We start from the raw sequence: 17,740 nt of genomic DNA, 5'->3' as shown, positions 1-17,740 counted from the left end.
GGCTGAGCAAAGTAATTGGGGAAGATGTTCTAGGTGGAGGGACCAGCATGTGAAAAAGCCCTGGATGGGAAGGAGATGGAAACAGAAAAGGAAGGGCTCCTGGGTGGCTCAGTTTGTTGGGCGTCCACTTTCGGCTCAGGTCATGTTTTCGTGGTTTGTAGGTTCGAGCTCCATGTCAGGCTCTGTGCTCCCTCTGTGCAGTTTCTGTGTCTCCCTGTCTCTCTGCCCCTCCCCCACTCATACTCTTTCTGTCTCTCAAAAATAGATATAAAAAAAAAAGGAAGGAAGGAAGGAAGGAAGAGAAAAAAAGAAAGAGAGAGAGAAAAGGAGAGTGGCTAGGCATGAAACCAAAGAAGTAGACAGGAGCCAGTTCATGCACAGCCTTGTGGGCCATATTAAAGATTTAGTCTCTGTCTGAGGGGCAGTTTATAGGGTTTTCAGCAGTAAAGTGACATGATAAGGTTTGTATTTTCAAAATGTCGTGACCGCTTTGTGACAGAGAATGGATTGGAGAGTCAAAAAAGATACAGGGGAAACCAATGGTTAGAAGCAGTTGCATTAATGCACCTTGATGAAAGTTGATTGTGGTTTGAAGTAACATCCTGGTAGTGGAGATGGAGATAAGCACACCATTTTGAGAAATATTTAGGAGGTAGAAGGAAAGAGGATTTATAATAATCATTGTTATTACTCATAATTAAGCTAACATTCTTTGAATTGTTATTATTGGTTAGTCACTCTACTAACACTTGGCATACACTATCTTATTTAAACCCCACTTCAATCCTATGAAGGCAGATGCTTCTGTTATCCCTATCTTGTAGATGGGGAAGCTGAAGCTTAGAAATATTAAATAACTAGATTGAATATGGGGAGAGGTATCAAACATGATCACCAGGTTTCTAGTATACACAACCTGGTAAATGGTGCTGTGTACTAAGATTGGGAACACTAGTGGAGAAGCAGATTTTAAGAAGAAAGGTTTTGAGTTCAGTTTTGGACATGTTGAGATTGAGGTTCCTATAGAATAATTGAATTGGAAATGTTGAGCAGCCCATTGGATATGTGGGCTCAGAAGAGAGGTCTGGCTGACAATAACATTTATGAGTTGTCTGTGTATAGACTGTTGTTGAATCCATGGTGGTTGGGTGAGGTTACTTACAGAAAGGGAGTAGGTTGAGAAGAAAAGGGGTCTTGGAACTGATCTCTGAGGTTTGTCAACATTTAAGAAGCAAGTAAAGCAGGAAGAGTTGACAAAGACTGAGCAAGAGTAACCAGGGAGGTAAGAGGGGGAGAAGAGAAGGTGCTGTTACAGAAGCCAAGAAAAGTATTTTTAAAAAGAGAAGAGTTCTCCCATTGTATCAAATATTCCTAAGAGGCCAACAGATAAAGTGTCTGTTGGATTTGGTGACATAGAGGTCATTGATGACCCAGATAGGAGCCTGTTCCATGTAATGGGAATGGAAACCATAGCATTTGTTTGAGAATGGAGGGAAAATGAAAAGTGGCAGCCAGTGTAGATAATTGTTTAGAGAAGTTTCATTTTGAAGGGAGAAGCAAGACTAATGTTGAGGGGTGTGAAGTCCAGAAAGTTTTTTTGCTTTGTGCTAAAATGTGCTTAAATGCTATTGGAAAGACCAGGGAAGACGAAGAGATGGAACATATGGGGAAGAGGATACAGTCAGTAATGTCAGGTTCTTGAGAAGATGGGAAGGAAGAATCGGTTGGTTTATGGGTGGAAAAGGGACACATCTTCCATTTCACAGAGGGGAAGGAGGAGAAGATGTCTAAATACAGTTAAGCTTATAGATTTGGCTGCCTTTATGAGAAGGCCTAAATCTTTAAAATTTTAGCTTTTAAAGTCGTATTTGCTTCTAATAAGGCAGTTTTCCCCTGCCCACAATATTATCTCCTAAGAAGGTCGTATTTGTTTATTAGATGAGTGATTTGGTAGAACTAATAACATAGGACAGATAATGTGTTTGAAGGTATTCTTCTTCTTTTTTTTTTTTTAAGAAACAAAACCCTTGCATATTATATATTTAGCCAGAAGTTTGAAAGATTAAGACTATGAGAAAGAAAGAAGGAATGTATTTCATCATACCTTTGAGAAATGCTAATCAGTTCATTAAGTTTAGTTGCTAATAAATAAGAGAAAACATGTCTGCTGTGAAATTGTGTCAGGAAATGTTAATGAGCAACTAGTTGAGACCTCAGTACATTGTGGATAAAAGTTTAAACTTGTTTTATTCCCCTTTGCTTGGTTTGGCTTTTTTCCCCTGACTTGCTCATATCTTTATGCAGGCCCTCCTCATAGTGGGAAGACTGCTTTAGCTGCAAAGATTGCAGAGGAATCCAACTTCCCCTTCATCAAGATCTGCTCTCCTGATAAGATGATTGGCTTTTCTGAGACAGCCAAGTGTCAGGCCATGAAGAAGGTATCAAGATTTTTGCTTTCATTTGAATCTCCTATCTCTTAGATACATGTGTGTACACATGTACATATCTGTCTATCTTTGTACCTGTATATATGTAAAAGCCATAGCAGCTATGTTCTTCTCAAGTGGAACTAAATTATCAGCAGAATTTGGGGGGAAACGGGACTGTTTAGATAGATTTAACTTTGTAATGCATTTTTATTAGCATTCCTTTATCTTCTAAGTTATGTTTTGTTTAATACGTATTACTATTAATTTTCATCTCTTAAGTTTGTATCGACTTGATTGAAAGAAAGATCAGGTTAAAAGTATTTGAGTAGAGTGGAGCAAATTCATTTAGGATTTTTTTTTTTTTTTAATCAATGTACAAAATCAAACTTTTGGAGATCAGTTAGGTTGTGTGGTTTGGGAAAGAACAGAGGTAGATCATTGGAAAGCTATTCTCAAGTCCCCTACAAAAGGATGGTGATATAGTAGGTAATGATCACAATCTGCTTGGCGACTCGATGCAGTCCTCATCTTTCTTTTTCTTTCCAAGTGCCATTTGTCGCCTTCTTAATATGACTACTTTGAACCGTCAGTGAAAGGAAGAGCAACATAGAACAGAGTCCCAGAGCTGAAAGGACTCTAAGACCATCTCTTACGTTTGAGCAAGTGCCGTGTAAGGCCTCTGGGATAGCAAGTGGCTGCTCTTTAAAAACACAAAAATCACTGATAAGACTTAATGGCTGTCACTTGGGAGCCAGTGTTCCCGTCGATATTCTGATTTGGTGTACTCCCCGACAGTGAAGAAGTTATTTTTTATATCTAGTCGAAGTATTTCTCCTACTTAAATCCTATTTTTCTTGCTTGAACTTTTATAGATATGAACTGACTCTAAGTTAATGAAATGTGGGAAAATCAGAATCCGAGAAAAGAGCCTTGAGAATTGGAGTGCAGCCTGGTAAAGATAGCTCAGGAGTTCTTTTACCTTGTTCCTAGGCTCCCACTTTATAAAGATATAGGATATGACTTTAGGGGTTTCTTAAGGGAAGAGACAGAAGAGGAAAATATATTTTAAAATACATATAAATTGAGAAGTCAGCTTCTCGTTTGTGCAGGTGGCAGAAGATTGTTGGTATAAGGTGCTTGAAATGGGTGGAGGGGGCAGAGCTTGAACCAGGATTCTTCTCCTACACACTGTAACATCAAGATAAATATTCTAGGTTTTTTTTTTTTTAATTTATTTTTTTTAATGAATTTATTTTCAAGTTAGTTCATATAGAGTAGTCTTGGCTTCAGGAGTAGAACCCGGTGATTCATCTCTTACATAGAACACCTAGTGCTCATCCTGAAAAGTGCCCTCCTTAATGCCCGTCACCCATTTAATCCACCCCAGATCAACATTCTTTATAAAGGTCTTTGAAATTGGGTGTGAAAGAGAACCCAAAAAGACACAAAAAGAACCTAAATGTCATAGTTTTTTCTGTGTCTGAGGTGACACCGGTAGTACCTGTCCTTCTGGGGAAAATCTAGACGGAATCACTAGAACCAGTAACTTCCCTAATGTAGGTAGGGGTTGCTTTTCTTTTTTAGTTTTTTCCTTCTCAGGGGAACCCTTAAACAACTTCCTCTGGTGAAACTTTAAATAATAGCCCTTGGACCCTGTGACCATTGAACGTACCACTTAATTGAGCGGCTAATTCTGTTTGTATTTCCCTAAGTCCTCTAATTCCTTATACTTGTTCAAAAATAGTAGTCTTCTGTACAGATGGTAAATGACTCCATTGCTTTTCACCAGCTGCCAGCTTCTACCTCAGATGTACTCTGAGATGTGGGTGGATGGTCCTAGTTTTTCTATAAAGTTTTAAAAAAGCACTTTAGGCTCCTACAGATCAAAGCTGCTTTGTAAGTGTGAGATATTATCATTTTTATTATTTTAATCTCTTGCAAATTGACTTGAGGGGGGAAGGTAATAGATGCTGGGCTTAGAGGGTTAAATGGTTAAATTAATGACTTAATAACTTATGATTTAATCTTTAAATTGTTAAAGCCTTTCAAGGTAGAGTTTTAGATGAGCAGAAGGCTAAGGAATATAAAAATAAGTGTCTATACAAGCTTATTCAAAATTGTTTCGATTCATGATTCACTGTCTGGATCATCCATGCACCCTTAAAGTTACAAAAATTATTTCCATGTCATCAGTATTATAAATTCCTATTAGACTTTTCGGTTTTTCTTGACAAAAAAAAAAAGAAAAAGAAAAAAAGTCATTCCCTGTAACTAAAGTACAGAACAAAGAATGAAGCCTAGGAGTCTTAGAAATATATCAGAAATATTGCAAAATCCTACCCTGCAAATAGTTTTCACATTGTTGCCTAATGATAGGTTGACAAACGCCTGAGGGCTCAAACCAGTCTAAAGGTGCTAAGTCTTCCAGGCTGCTTTTGAAAATGAAATATAAATGCCATTCCTTAGTGCTTCTGGTCTACCTCCCACTGCTGTAATCTTTCCTCCATTTTTAGTGTAAGGATGGGAAGATGTTTTCTTTCTTTGTTTCTTTTTTTCCCCAGAGCACAAATAATCTATAATTTTTTATTGATTGTGGAGAGGACATTTCTTTCTTTTTGAGTTCTACCCCCCTCCCCAAAGATGTAGCTTTTCCTGATCACAAAAATAATTTTAAAAATACAGAAAAGAACACAGAAGAAAAGAAAAAGAATCCATGTTTATCTTTCAACTTTCTTGTATGCTTCGACACACATACACATGCATTGTGTATGGGGGATCACATTGGACGTACTGGGTTTTGGGGTTTTTTTTTAAGTTTATTTTATTATTTGAGAGAAAGAGAGCACAAGCAGGGGAGGGGCAGAGAGAGAATCTCAAGCAGGCTCCACACCAATAGCACGGAGCCCAGGGTGGAGCTCAGTCCCATGAACCCTGAAGTCATGACCTGAGATGAAATCAAGAGTCAGACACTCAGCTGACTGAGCCACCAGGTGCCCCTGGACATACTGTTTGAAACCTGCTTTTTTCATTTAATCTATTACGAGCCTTTTTCCGTGTCATTAAAATGTATCTCAGTATTATGTCAATAACTGTATAATGTTCATTTATTTATTTTTAATGTTTTTATTCATTTTTGAGAGAGTATGAGCAGGGAAGGGACAGAGAGGGAGACAGGGGATCTGAAGCAGGCTCTGTGCTGACAACAGCGAGCCCAATGCAGGTCTCGAACTCAGGAACCACAAGATCATGACCTGAGCTGAAGTTGGACGTTCAAGCGACTGTCACCCAGACACCCCTGTAGGATATTCATTGAAATATTCGCCTTTTGCTGGACATTTAGTTTGTTTCCAGGTTTTTTCACAATGAAAAATAATATTCTTTAGAACTATCAAACTAGAGAAATCACCGTCCCCATTTTCTTACTAGATTTTTCTTAGAGTAGCATCATATTCTGTTGGCTGGGAACTTGGGCTTAGGTTTCAAATAGATCTACCTTGGAATCACAGCTCCACCACACTTACCAGGTCTTACAGTCACTTAACTTATAAGCCTCTGTTTTCTCGTCTAGGAAATGAAGATAATATTCAGAATTAAGTGAGATGGTAATCTTTGTAAAGTATGTGCAGTGCTTTGGGATAGAATATGTGCTCAGTAAAGTGTAGTGGTTATTTTTACTTATCGTTATTGCTGTATATACATTTCTGGTTACTTCCTTGAATTCTCCGAATTGGGATGCTGAGGTAAAAACATTGATATTTTGAAGATTTCTGATGAATATTGGTATCAAAACTCTTATGTAAAAATACTGCTGATTTATAAAGTGTACTTCTTCAAAAAGTTATACCAGTTTACATTCGCAGCCCCATCATGTGAATGTCAGTTTCCTTGGACTCTCACCTACACTTGATATTATTAAAATATTTTTCCTGGGGTGCCTGCCTAGCTCAGTTGGTGGAGCATGCAACTCTGGATCTCGGAGTTGTGAGTTCGAGCCCCATGTTGGATGTAGAGATTATTTAAAAATTAAATCTTTAAAAAAAAATAAAACTTTTTTTTTTTTTTGCCAATTTGTGAGGTAAAAGATTGGTATTTAAAATTATTTCTTCAGGGGCACTTGGGTGGCTCAGTCGGTTAAGCATCCAATTCTTGATTTCAGCTCATGTCAAGGTCTCAGTTCCTGAACTTGAGCCCCCACACCAGGCTCTGCCCTGACAACCTGGAGCCTCCTTGGGATTCTTTCTCTCCCTGTCTCTAAGCCCTTCCCCCACCCATGCGTGCACATGTGTGTGTGCACGTGCATGCGCACACTCTCCTTCTCTCAAAAACAAACATTTAAAAAATTTCTTCAGCTACATTTTAATGAGTAAGTACTCAAGTTGAAAGATTTTTTAAAATGTTTTGTAACAGTAATAGTTGAATTTGAAAACTGTAATTTCATATAATTTAACGTATTTTTGCTAAAGAAAGACGATCTGACTAGCTAATTCATAGAATATCGTTATGTACCATTTTATTGCTTAAACCAAGAGGTAAGAGTTTTTGTTAGTAGGGAGGCCATTCGGCCTGTTTTAATGAGTATCTTAGAGATTTAATTGTAATTAAGCTATTGCTTCTTGTTCACATATGGAGGGTGCTAAAATACATGATAGTTTATTCTCAGTTCATTAAAAATTTACCTTGTACTTCTCTTAATTTGCTTAATAAATCCTTTCTCTGTGGAGAGAAATCCTTTCTCAACACTGCCATTATCCCCACATTCAGGGGTGGGGTGGGCGGGGATACCACGTGTTCCATTAAGATATTTGAAGGATTTACAGACCTTCTTCTCCCTAGTTTATGTTTGCGTCCCAACTCCATTCTGTTTTTAAATTTCTGTTCCTTTATCCATTTTGCTTCTATATTTTTTTAAAAATCTATTTTGCTATTTCTATTAGTGCCATTAAATGAACAAAAGAACAAAACAGTAGAGTTTGATTTTAACTAATTACCTAATCTTGATGCTTTCCGAGTACACGATCAGTACAGAGATGAAATGGAACAATCTAGTGTGACTAAATTGTTTGAACAAAATTAAGTAGGAATATCAGTGATTTATAAAACTATACCCACTAATAACATAATATGGTCTTGTTTTTAAAGGACTGAAAATTAATGGGAGAAATTTTCCTTTCCACTAGCTTTGCAAGAAGGAAATAATCTTCTCTGAATATCCTCCTGTAAATCCCACTGCAAATTGTAGTCTGTACAGAACAGAATCATGGTGCCTAATCCTCCTCTTTTCATGGTTTAGTCCATACAAAGAGCAGAGCTGGAAATTGGATCTTTTGACAGCAGTTACTAAGCAACAGAATTTGGATGTTTTTGGTTAACATCCTAATATATCAGGTAGCTGATTTGCCGAAGTTTGTGCACGTATTAAATGAGAGAAGTGGACACTCCGGAAGTGACTGCTGGTCCCTGCATGGCTGGGGGGCGGGCGCATGTCGTTGTTTTGTTTGATACCCTCTGTCTTTGGGCGTTCGTATCTCTTTGGCACACAAAGGAGAATAGTGCAGATCTTTAGTGGAACTTGCAGACCTTGTGACTTTTTATATTATTAAGAATACCCCACTCTGTGGTTTGTGTTATGTGAAAAATGTAAGAATTTTTCCTGAAAAGCAGGGAGAACAAATGAGGGATTTTAAGGTCATTCCAGGAAGCTTTAGTGCTTTGCCAAAAGTTTAGGTCCACTTCCCGAGGCAGTTTCATTAGAAGACAGCTAATGTTTGCTTGGTCTACTCCCAGGTTATTTTTAGAAACTAGAGATTATTACTGATAGCGCCGATTTGAATTTGCTCATTTACGTTTTTATATGCTACCAAATATGATTAGGGTATGCTTTCAACTAATTGCTGACAGATTTACTACATTAAGGATTTTCTAAGTCATCAGATTCCTACTGTCATCAGATTCCTCCTAACTAGGTGCTTCACGCCAACCACTTCAGAATTGAGATGAACTCTTTCAGCCCCAGAAGAACCAGAGAATTTGGCTTCACTTGCCTCGGAGCACTAATGAGGTTATAGAAAATGGAGGATAGAATCCACTTACAACATGCTTTACTGTGGTTTGTGATTCTGAAAGGCTGGGATTAACGTGGAGCTCATGCTGGCATGTTCCCATGTGTATTCATGTAGACTCCAGAAGCTGCAGCTGCTGCCCCTCCCCTACACACAGGTGGCTCCCAGCTTGTCTGTAGATTCCAGGAGTGGGCTCTGTGCCTGGGGAACTTGCAGTGTCCTTGAGGACCATAATCAGACCTGCCCCGAGCCCTTTGTGGCAGGAGCCCCACGCCTCTTTTCCTCCGTGCTTGCGTAGTGCTTCCAGCATGTTCTTGCCTTCAGCCCAGGCTCCTCGTACTTTAGTTTGTCTCTTATGACCCGCTGCCTACCTGGCATACAAGAGACGTGGTACTCAAGAGTAGAAATAGACTGTGGGATTCTCTGTTTTCTAGAGAAACTGTCCATCTTCTAGAACAGACCTGTCATTATGTCTGTGTTGACCAATGCTATTCTTTATGCACTTTTTCTTCAGTCCTTCCAATTCTTTTTCTTTAGCCTTCTCTTTCAGGCTTCTTATCAGACTCTAACGCTATATACACTGATAATTTTACCTGCTGATATTTACTGATATTATATGCTGATAATTTTATACTGAGAAGTTTCCTGTAGGAAACTTCCTGATAAAACGAGGATGACCAGACATTCCAATTTGCTTTGAGCAATCCTGGTTTTTACCTGTTCTTCCAGCATGATTATGAACAGCTCCCTACTTTCAGGTGTCCTGGTTTGCATGATAACTACTTATCTGATCCCCAACTGAGAACCTCTCCACTAAGATGAAACTTGAGCATCGTACGTACTTTTGTCGTACTAAGTGAGAGGATCTGAATTTAAATTAATTTTTAAAGACACTTTGGGAGGGGCTCCTGGCCGGCTCGGTTGGTAGAGCATGCGTGCGACTCTTGATCTCAGGGTTGTAAGTTCAAGTCCCACGTTGGGTGTAGAGGTTACTTAAAAGTAAAAATCTTGAAAACAAGCAAACAAGGAGTCTTTGAGAACGACCACTAGCCCAGCTTCAGCCCATCTGCCTGACTTTTGTTTGGCGTCATTTGTTGTGCAGCGGCACTGTGTATCTATCTGCCGTGTGCCCTTAGCGATGGTAAGTTTGGCACGTCAGTTTTAGTGCTCCAGCTGGGGCGGTTTGTACATTTTTCTTTTTTTTTCCTGCATCTTTCTTTCTGGTACCACTCTTCCTTTTTGGGTTTATCTACCTAAAGGTGTGGTAGAACTTCCCAACTCACCGTGTAAATATCTCGCTTAGATTTTCATCTGGCAGCTAATTGCGTGTACTTGTCAGTCAAATCTGACCGTGAACATTGTGCTGGGGCCTGGGCCAGGGAGCCTAGACTGGAAGGGACTGAGGACACTAGGCCAGAAACAGGGATCTGGGGGAAGGGTGGTGACCTTCCATCACACTAGTAAAGAATTACGTGTGTAAGAAGTGAAAGGGGTGTGTGTATTTAAGTTAGAGCAGAGTTGCTACCCAAAGGAGTTTCAGTTGACCTGTCAACTGAAACTGGTCAAGTTACAACTGGAATCGCACAGCCTTTGTCATGGTTAGTAGGTTGTTAAGAGAGTTCGCTGTGAGTGCTCCTCTCCTCATGATAGTAATTAGTACATTAAGAGCTGTCTGTAAAAAAAACCAAAAAAAAAACAACTACATTAAATGACTGCCGTAGGTACTTTTCTTCTAAAATCTTACAGGTAAATCATGCAGTCAACTCTGAAGGGATTTGTAATGCTTCATGAACACAGTATCTGAGGTAAATTGGTGAGACAGCATACCAATTTATCATCAGTTTTGACCCCAGCAATGTCCCGAGTAAGATTTCTGTAGCAGTGTAAGCTCTCCACTGTTCTTGAGAAGGGAGACGGACTGATTCAGGAAAAAGCTAGTACTGCAAATAATAGCCAGTCCACCATGTCCCCGGGCCCTGTGGCTCTAACCCACAATATTGCAGCCTGACAGACAGAGTTCCATGATGGCATCAGAGCCTTTGTGGAATTCTGAACAGTGATTTGAAGAGCAAGCATTATTTTCAGGGACTCCTTGAAATCACTAAAGTTTATAGGATACCACACTGGCTGCTGCTATATTGGGTCCGGTCTTCAAAAAAATAGCAAAGAGCCACTAAGGAACCGCTTCTAAACTTTTCTACTATCTTGAATTCACCAACTCAAACCTAAAAGGGTCCATCATTATGTATCAGGAGGCTGAAATAAATGTCCTATTTTCCTTCCCTTTGAGGGGCGGTGCAAGGAGAGGTGAGGGGCTTCTCTTTCCCTGCTCTTTACATGTACTCATCATGATCCATCCCCAGACGAGCTTCTCCTCTGTTCTCTATTTTAGTGGCCGAACCAGAAAGTACCCTTGACTCTAGTTTCCTCCTCATTACCACACCCGTTCATCACCAAGTCTTTTCAGTTCTGCCTCCTAAACATCTCTAGAGTCCATCCACTTCTAGAACACCCCCCCCCCCGCTTCCAGACCACCATTATCTTTCACCTGGAATTCTACAGTATTAAACAATGATTACTCCCTTCTGATGCTTTCTCTACATCAGGCAGAAAAATGTTTCTTAGTCATAAACCTGACATGTTAGTCCATTATTTAAAATCCTTTAGTGGCTTTTCATTTCCTTACAGTAAAACTTCAACTCATACGAGATGTAAGACACTTCGCGTCCAGGCTCTTTCGTCACCTCTTCTGCTTCAACTCTCCATTTCCCACACATACCACACCAACATGTCTTCATTTTAATTCTTACTGACTATATGTCAGTTCCTGCAGTGCTTCTGAATTTTCTCACTCTGAGCCTCCTAATATTCAGTATGCTCCTCTCGGAACAGTTTCTTCTCCGTTTTCCACGGGTTGTGTATCCTTCAGGTCTCAGCTTAAATGTCACTTCCTAAACTTAGGACACCATCGTTGATTCCATAATCCTCGGTGTCAGTTAGGATAGGCTAAGTTATGCTGCAATACTGAGCAACCCTCAAATCTCAGTGGCTTAACATAACACAGTTTAATTCTTATTCACACTGCATGTCCATCCTGGCTCAGAGGGGGAGCTCTGCTCATTGAAGTTTCTCAGAGACTCAAACTAACATGTAACAGAGGCTCCATCTCACATGTGATGGCATGATAGCCGAGGCCAGATAAAGGGAACGTGGTGAATCGTGCAGTAGCTCCTAAAGCTCCCTTCGGAAAGTGATCTATATTTCCAGTCACATTTCATTAACCGACACAAGCCCCGTAGCCATCCCTGACGTGAGAGGGGGTGGAGAACTACAGTCCGACCACATGCCGGCTCGTGTGTGGGTCTCCCCAGTGACTACCCCAGCTCTTTCGCTATACACCACCATCTCATCTTGTATTTCCTCCAGCATAGTAGCGTCATGCTTCATCACGGTTACGTGGACCTGCTCCCCCGCTCCAGTTTTTGCGGAGGTGGGATCGTATACGTCTTTTTCGCTACTCTCTCCGTTGCCTTCATTAATGCTTGACACATAATAGGAATTCAAAATTATTTGTTGAATGAATGAATAGACCAACGCTCTAAGATCTGGTCCTTGACCCATTGTTCTTTTACCTCTACCATTTCTCCTTGAAGATATCATCCCCTCTCGTGGTTTCAGCAATCACTGACTGCCCTGAAGGTGAGCTCCATACCCTGACTTCAGTCATACATCTCCAACTACTCGTTGATATTTCTGCTTGAATTTAAAATGCAAATTTACTCTTACAGAAAATATTTATTGATTACTTTCTGGTAAGGCATTATATTAAGTAATGTGAGGATACAGAGATAATTAAGACACCACTTGCCTTCAAAGGGCTTATAGTCTAGTATAATACAAGGAAGAATACAATGGACCCTTAATATGTGCACAATATACAAAATGCTGTACCAAAACGGAACAGAGACAAGTGATTTATGGCAAGATGGAATTAGAACTTGTGTCGTTTGAACCACCAAATCCACTGGGCAAGTATAAATACTATTCTGTGCCAGATCCTAAGGACAACACGAATAAAGTTTTTATCCACCTCACAATCCAGCAGGGAGGTACATAGCCGAGGAGGCAAGAGTAAATGGGATTTTAAAATGGGATTTAACACAGTGTGGGAGAGTGAGCAAGGGGTAAAGGGGACGGTGCAAAGGAAAGCAAGCAACAGAGGTGTTCCTTCACACACGCAAGCAGGAAACCTGTATTAAGCACCAGTGACGTGTCAGACATTGCAAACCTAATACTGAGGAAGACAGTTCCTACCTTAAAGAACAGATAGCATGCTGGGAGGAACTTACTATCTAGATTGTCCACTTTGCCAGGGTTTTTGTTTTACATCTTTGAGGGTGACTTTTGAGCATAAAAATGACCGTGTAGAGCTAATTTGAGGCTTAAAGAATGAAAAGTCGGGGTGCCTGGGTGGCTTAGTCGACTGGTTGAGCATCCAACTCTTGATTTTGGCTCAGGTCATGATCTCACAGTTTGTGAGTTCTAGCCCCGCATTGGGCTCTGTGCTGGCAGCACAGAGCCTGCTTGGGATATTCTCTCTCTCTCTCTCTCTCTTTGCCCCTCTCCTGCTCACGCTCTCTATTAAACAAACAAAGCTAACTTTAAAAAAAAGAAAAGTCAGCATACTAAAATTTTGTAATTTAAAACCTAGTTTTTCAACACAAAACAAACTTTTTTTTAACGTTTATTTATTTTTGAGAGACAGAGAGAGAGCACAAGTAGGGGAGCGGCAGAGAGAGAGAGGGAGACACAGAATCTGAAGCAGGTTCCAGGCTCCGAGCTTTCAGTACAGAGTCCGACATGGGGCTTGAGCCCACGAACCATGAGATCATGACCTGAGTTGAAGTCAGACGCTTACCTGACTGAGCCACCAAGGCTTCCTGAAAACAAACTTTAAAAAAAGTTCAGTTACATCTCTTATTCTATCTTATTCTATTTGTAAGTCTAGTGAAATTTAGCAATTCCTTTAAAGGGGACTTTTACAACTTAACTAAATTTCTTTTAATATTTTAAATTATATTTACCCATTTAAAGTATTTTGTTTTCTCTTTGAAGTACTTCAGTTGTTTGTCTAACAAAACATTGAGTTTCAAAGTAATTATATTTACTTAATGATAAGTTAAAATACAACTAATAATAAAAGTATGGTGAGCCTTAGATTATCTTTACTATATGAAAGGGTATTTAAGTTATCTCTTACCTTCCAATGTAAAAGTTTATAAAAATGAATTATCCAATTGTGTATTTTAAATGGAACTAGCAAGGCTAATCTGATCTTCATACGGTAAATGTTCTTAACTGTTACTTTAGAGACCAAGTATACACAAGTTGTCTTCAAATTTGATATGAAAAATATTAATATGGAAGGCTTTGATTTACTTTGTTTCTGTAGCTAATACTTAGTTATCTATGGTTAAAAGATAACCACTAAGGAATATTCTACCCCAAGCAAGATGGGTGGAGGGGTGGCTACCATCTTGGTGCATTGAGGTTATTTACCAACCAGAAGGACCGGGCTGGGATGCAGGAATTACTTCTTACAGATGACATCTGTGAGATGCCCTGAACCCCAGTTACAGTCGCTAGAATAGGAACGCCCACATTTATGAAAAGCCTGGTCTCAAGGCCTTGGGCACTTACATTCAACTTACATGTAAATTAAATCTTCTGTCTGGCTTGAAATTGCTACATCCTTGTGAGGATATAACGATTTCCTTTACTGCTTGCTTTAATTTGCATTTCTTTTACTGCCTTAAGACAATGTACTGTTATCTTTTGTCTGGTTCTGAAGATACATCTATCTGATCCTTTATAACCAACTTTAACTCTTCTGTAAACATTTTAACCATCAGACCATGGTCTGATTTGAGTGAACAGGATTCTTTCAGTGTTATTCTTGCTTAGCCAGGGCCACAACTCTTATAGATAATAAAATGACACTTAGTTTTATTCTATGCATCCCTTGTGGCTCCGTCTAGCTCTTGAGTCACAACACTGAAGTCATGCTCCTGACATAGGAGAGACCGTTGTGATAATTTGATGAGATTTGCCAGTTGATTAATGACCAGCATTCCTCAGCATGCCTGTGTGTGACACATCCAGCTCGTGGGGCTGAAAATAGCGTCACCCTACTTCTTGCTCAGCTGTGATCCAGTTGTGTCATCTTGAGCAAGTCATTTAACTGCTTTGGGCCTCAATTTCCTCATTTTTAAATGGCAAGAACTCTTAGTTTTAAAATCCCATTGTCTGTTAAATTCTAATGTAGTAGAGTCTGAAATATTGGTGTTATACTGTGCTTTGTTTAGGCATTGCTCAAGAATTAAGTAAATTTTATCTTTGTGGATATTGTCATAATTATGGAGAGCAGCGAGATAATAAATGGTTTTGCTTTCTTCCAGATCTTTGATGATGCATACAAATCCCAGCTTAGTTGTGTGGTTGTAGATGACATTGAGAGACTGCTTGGTGAGTCACATAACTTTTGCCATTGTACTATCTTTGCCACATTACACTAATGTCTTGCAAATAACAAGAGAAAAATAATGGGTATCTGTAAACTATAGAGCAATAGAATTACTTTTCTTTGTCTTACAAAGAACTATGTTCTTATATGCGAAGTCAGTGATGGTTTTCATGTTAAATATGCCTTATGACCATAACTCCATTGTCAACTGCTTTCCCATAAGGGCCCATACCTCATATTATTTTGTTTCTTCCACAGAGTTCCCTGCCCATAATAAGCGGTTAGTAATTTCCATTGATGGATATATTTGCTGTTTGGTACCTCTGAGTTACCCATCCGTACCCCAGAGTTTCCACTTAGGAACTTTGACAGAACTAAGTAAGGGAGGAGGGGCATATGAATGGGGTGAAATAACACTTGGGGATAAGCTCCGAGTGCCTTGTACCTCAGTGTCCGTTCTTATAAAACAGAGACAGTGTCTCCTTCCTCACTCATCCCATGGAGTAATCGTGAAGACAAAAATAGGATAAATATGTTGAAAACATTCTGAAAGTTAAAAGTGTTCTATAGTTCTATAGTAATTCTTAAGAATATTGAGTAAACATCTCCTTTGCTTAAATGCTCTCCTACAGGATACAGAAATGAATAAGACAGTCCCTGCACACAGTTCATAAGGTGTAGTAATCCCCCAGTAAATGCCAGAAAAGTGTTGTTTCTTACATTTTATTTCATTGCAAATATTAGATAAATCTGGAATAAGTGCATTATAATAGTCACTCAGGATGCTGTGATAACTGTACTGAAGTGGAACCCACATGGTGACTTCATAAACTTCTTAAGGTACTACCCAACACCTGAGTAATCCCTTCTCAAGCCATCCAAAATGGTGTAGTAACGATTCCAGCGAAACTGTACTTACCAAATTTTCCTCATGATTTTAAGACTTGCTTTAACCCTCTGTTATTTATTTTCTTGTTTCTTAAGGCAATGTTGGTTATAAAGCAAAGACATACCTTTATATATAAAGGTGTATCTGAGGTCTTCTTAATTTGGTAGTTTTATTTAGTGACCCTGGGGTTTTGGTCTGCTATTTTTGATACATTTCGGCCCAGTTTATAGGATTATTTCTTTAAAAGCTTTTAAGCACAAACTCATAGCTCTGTGTAAATTCCTTTATCTAAACACAATTGAGATGTGTGGTCATAGCAACACTACTGTGTCAGGAATGTGTGCCCTCTGAGTATATTTTCACTTGTATGAATAGTTATTATCTGTACTTGTTTGTTCATTTATTCGACAAGTAAGCTGAGCCCTTACTACGGGCTAAAATTAGTAGGGTCTCAAAAAATAAGATGCCGTCGCTATAACATATATTGGGGAAAACGAATGCAAAGTAGAATGTGCCATATGTTCTGGATATTCAGAAAAGGGAAAGATCACTTTTGACTTCAGAGGGCTAATGCCTGAAGGTCGTTCTAAGCACAATACAGAGAAAGCTGAGGAGGTAGCATTCATGCTGAATCTTGAAAGATTAGTAGAAGTTTAACAGAAAGTTGTAGAAAGTTCTCTGTTCTTCCCCATCTGAGGACCAGTCTTAGTGGCTCTATCATCATTTCAGTCATTTTGAAGTATCTTACTTACGTTATTATTTGCCATCTCCCCCCCCCCCCAGCCCCCCGCTACCCGTTTTCTGGTATGTTTTGTTGCTGCAGGCTTACTATACTACTGTGGTTTGTGGTAATTTTCTGGAAATGCTTAGTAAATATATCTGGGGTTTTTTCTTCTCCCTTAAAAAGAATGTCTCTGTCTCTGAATATTTAAAAAAAAAAAAAAATGTCTACCTGAACTCAAAATGGATATTTAGAAGCTTTTTTAAAAAAATGTATGGGTGAGAGTTCTTACATAATGTTTTAAGCATTTAAGTTATTGGAGATATTTTTTTCTAATTATCATTAGTTGCCTGACAGTTACTTGGGGCTGTGTTTATTCTCGATGCAGAAAAATCTGAATGTTTGGAATATGTGCATATATGTATTGAATCCCTAAAACAGAGCAATATTTCTCTTCCAGATTATGTCCCCATTGGCCCTCGATTTTCTAATCTGGTATTACAGGCTCTTCTCGTGTTACTGAAAAAGGCACCTCCTCAGGTAAAAATAATATAAGGAACCTTTCACAGAGTTTTTCCAGTAGACTGCACATAATGGTGCGAATGAGCTGGCAAATAAGCAAGCGACCATAAACATATAAAATTCTGTTGTTGAGGGGCTTTTGCAAAATCCTCTGGTTTGGCCTTCGATTTGAAGGTAAATGATTTTCTTAACAGAGAAGTGTCCTTTTCTGAAGATCTCAAAATCCTAGTTTCGATTGGTGTTCTGTTCTTGTTGTGCTATAAATTCCCCCCCATATTACACATCCCTCCCTGCCTCCCTCTCCCTTGAAAGACTATGATATTCGTGTAGGAGGGATTAAATGCATGTTTCCGTTTGTTTCATTTATCATTTCCTAGGTTTTCCTAAGAATTTGTATTTGGGAAAATTCATTTCCCATAGGCAGATTTTTCTTCTTTTCTTTTTAAAAATTTTTACAGTTAAGCTTGAATTGTTTCTCTTGTGTCACGTGGCACTTTTGAGTAGGGAGTTTGTAGCCAGGATCTTTGTTCATGTGGTTGTATTTTTACTGATGCTGCTATTGGAGACTGGTGATTTTGATAACTTAACACATTTAAA

At 39.1% G+C, this 17,740-nt stretch overlaps 1 protein-coding gene across 2 annotated transcripts in view; it reads left to right on the top strand.

Moving 5' to 3' along the window:
- The window catches only part of NSF (N-ethylmaleimide sensitive factor, vesicle fusing ATPase), a 147,778-nt gene that overhangs the window by 101,888 nt on the left and 28,150 nt on the right, over positions 1 to 17,740 (top strand). For both annotated transcript variants that reach the window (XM_049637588.1, XM_049637589.1), the window contains exons 15-17: positions 2,305 to 2,438; positions 14,947 to 15,013; positions 17,082 to 17,161. In XM_049637588.1, the coding sequence (XP_049493545.1) occupies positions 2,305 to 2,438; positions 14,947 to 15,013; positions 17,082 to 17,161 (281 nt within the window). The remainder of the gene's footprint in view (positions 1 to 2,304; positions 2,439 to 14,946; positions 15,014 to 17,081; positions 17,162 to 17,740) is intronic.

Source organism: Panthera uncia, chromosome E1 (genome assembly GCF_023721935.1).
Source record: "Panthera uncia isolate 11264 chromosome E1, Puncia_PCG_1.0, whole genome shotgun sequence".
Taxonomy (NCBI): domain Eukaryota; kingdom Metazoa; phylum Chordata; class Mammalia; order Carnivora; family Felidae; genus Panthera; species Panthera uncia.
The sequence above is the reverse complement of the archived record's forward strand: the minus strand, read 5'-3'. Positions and strand labels throughout refer to the sequence as shown.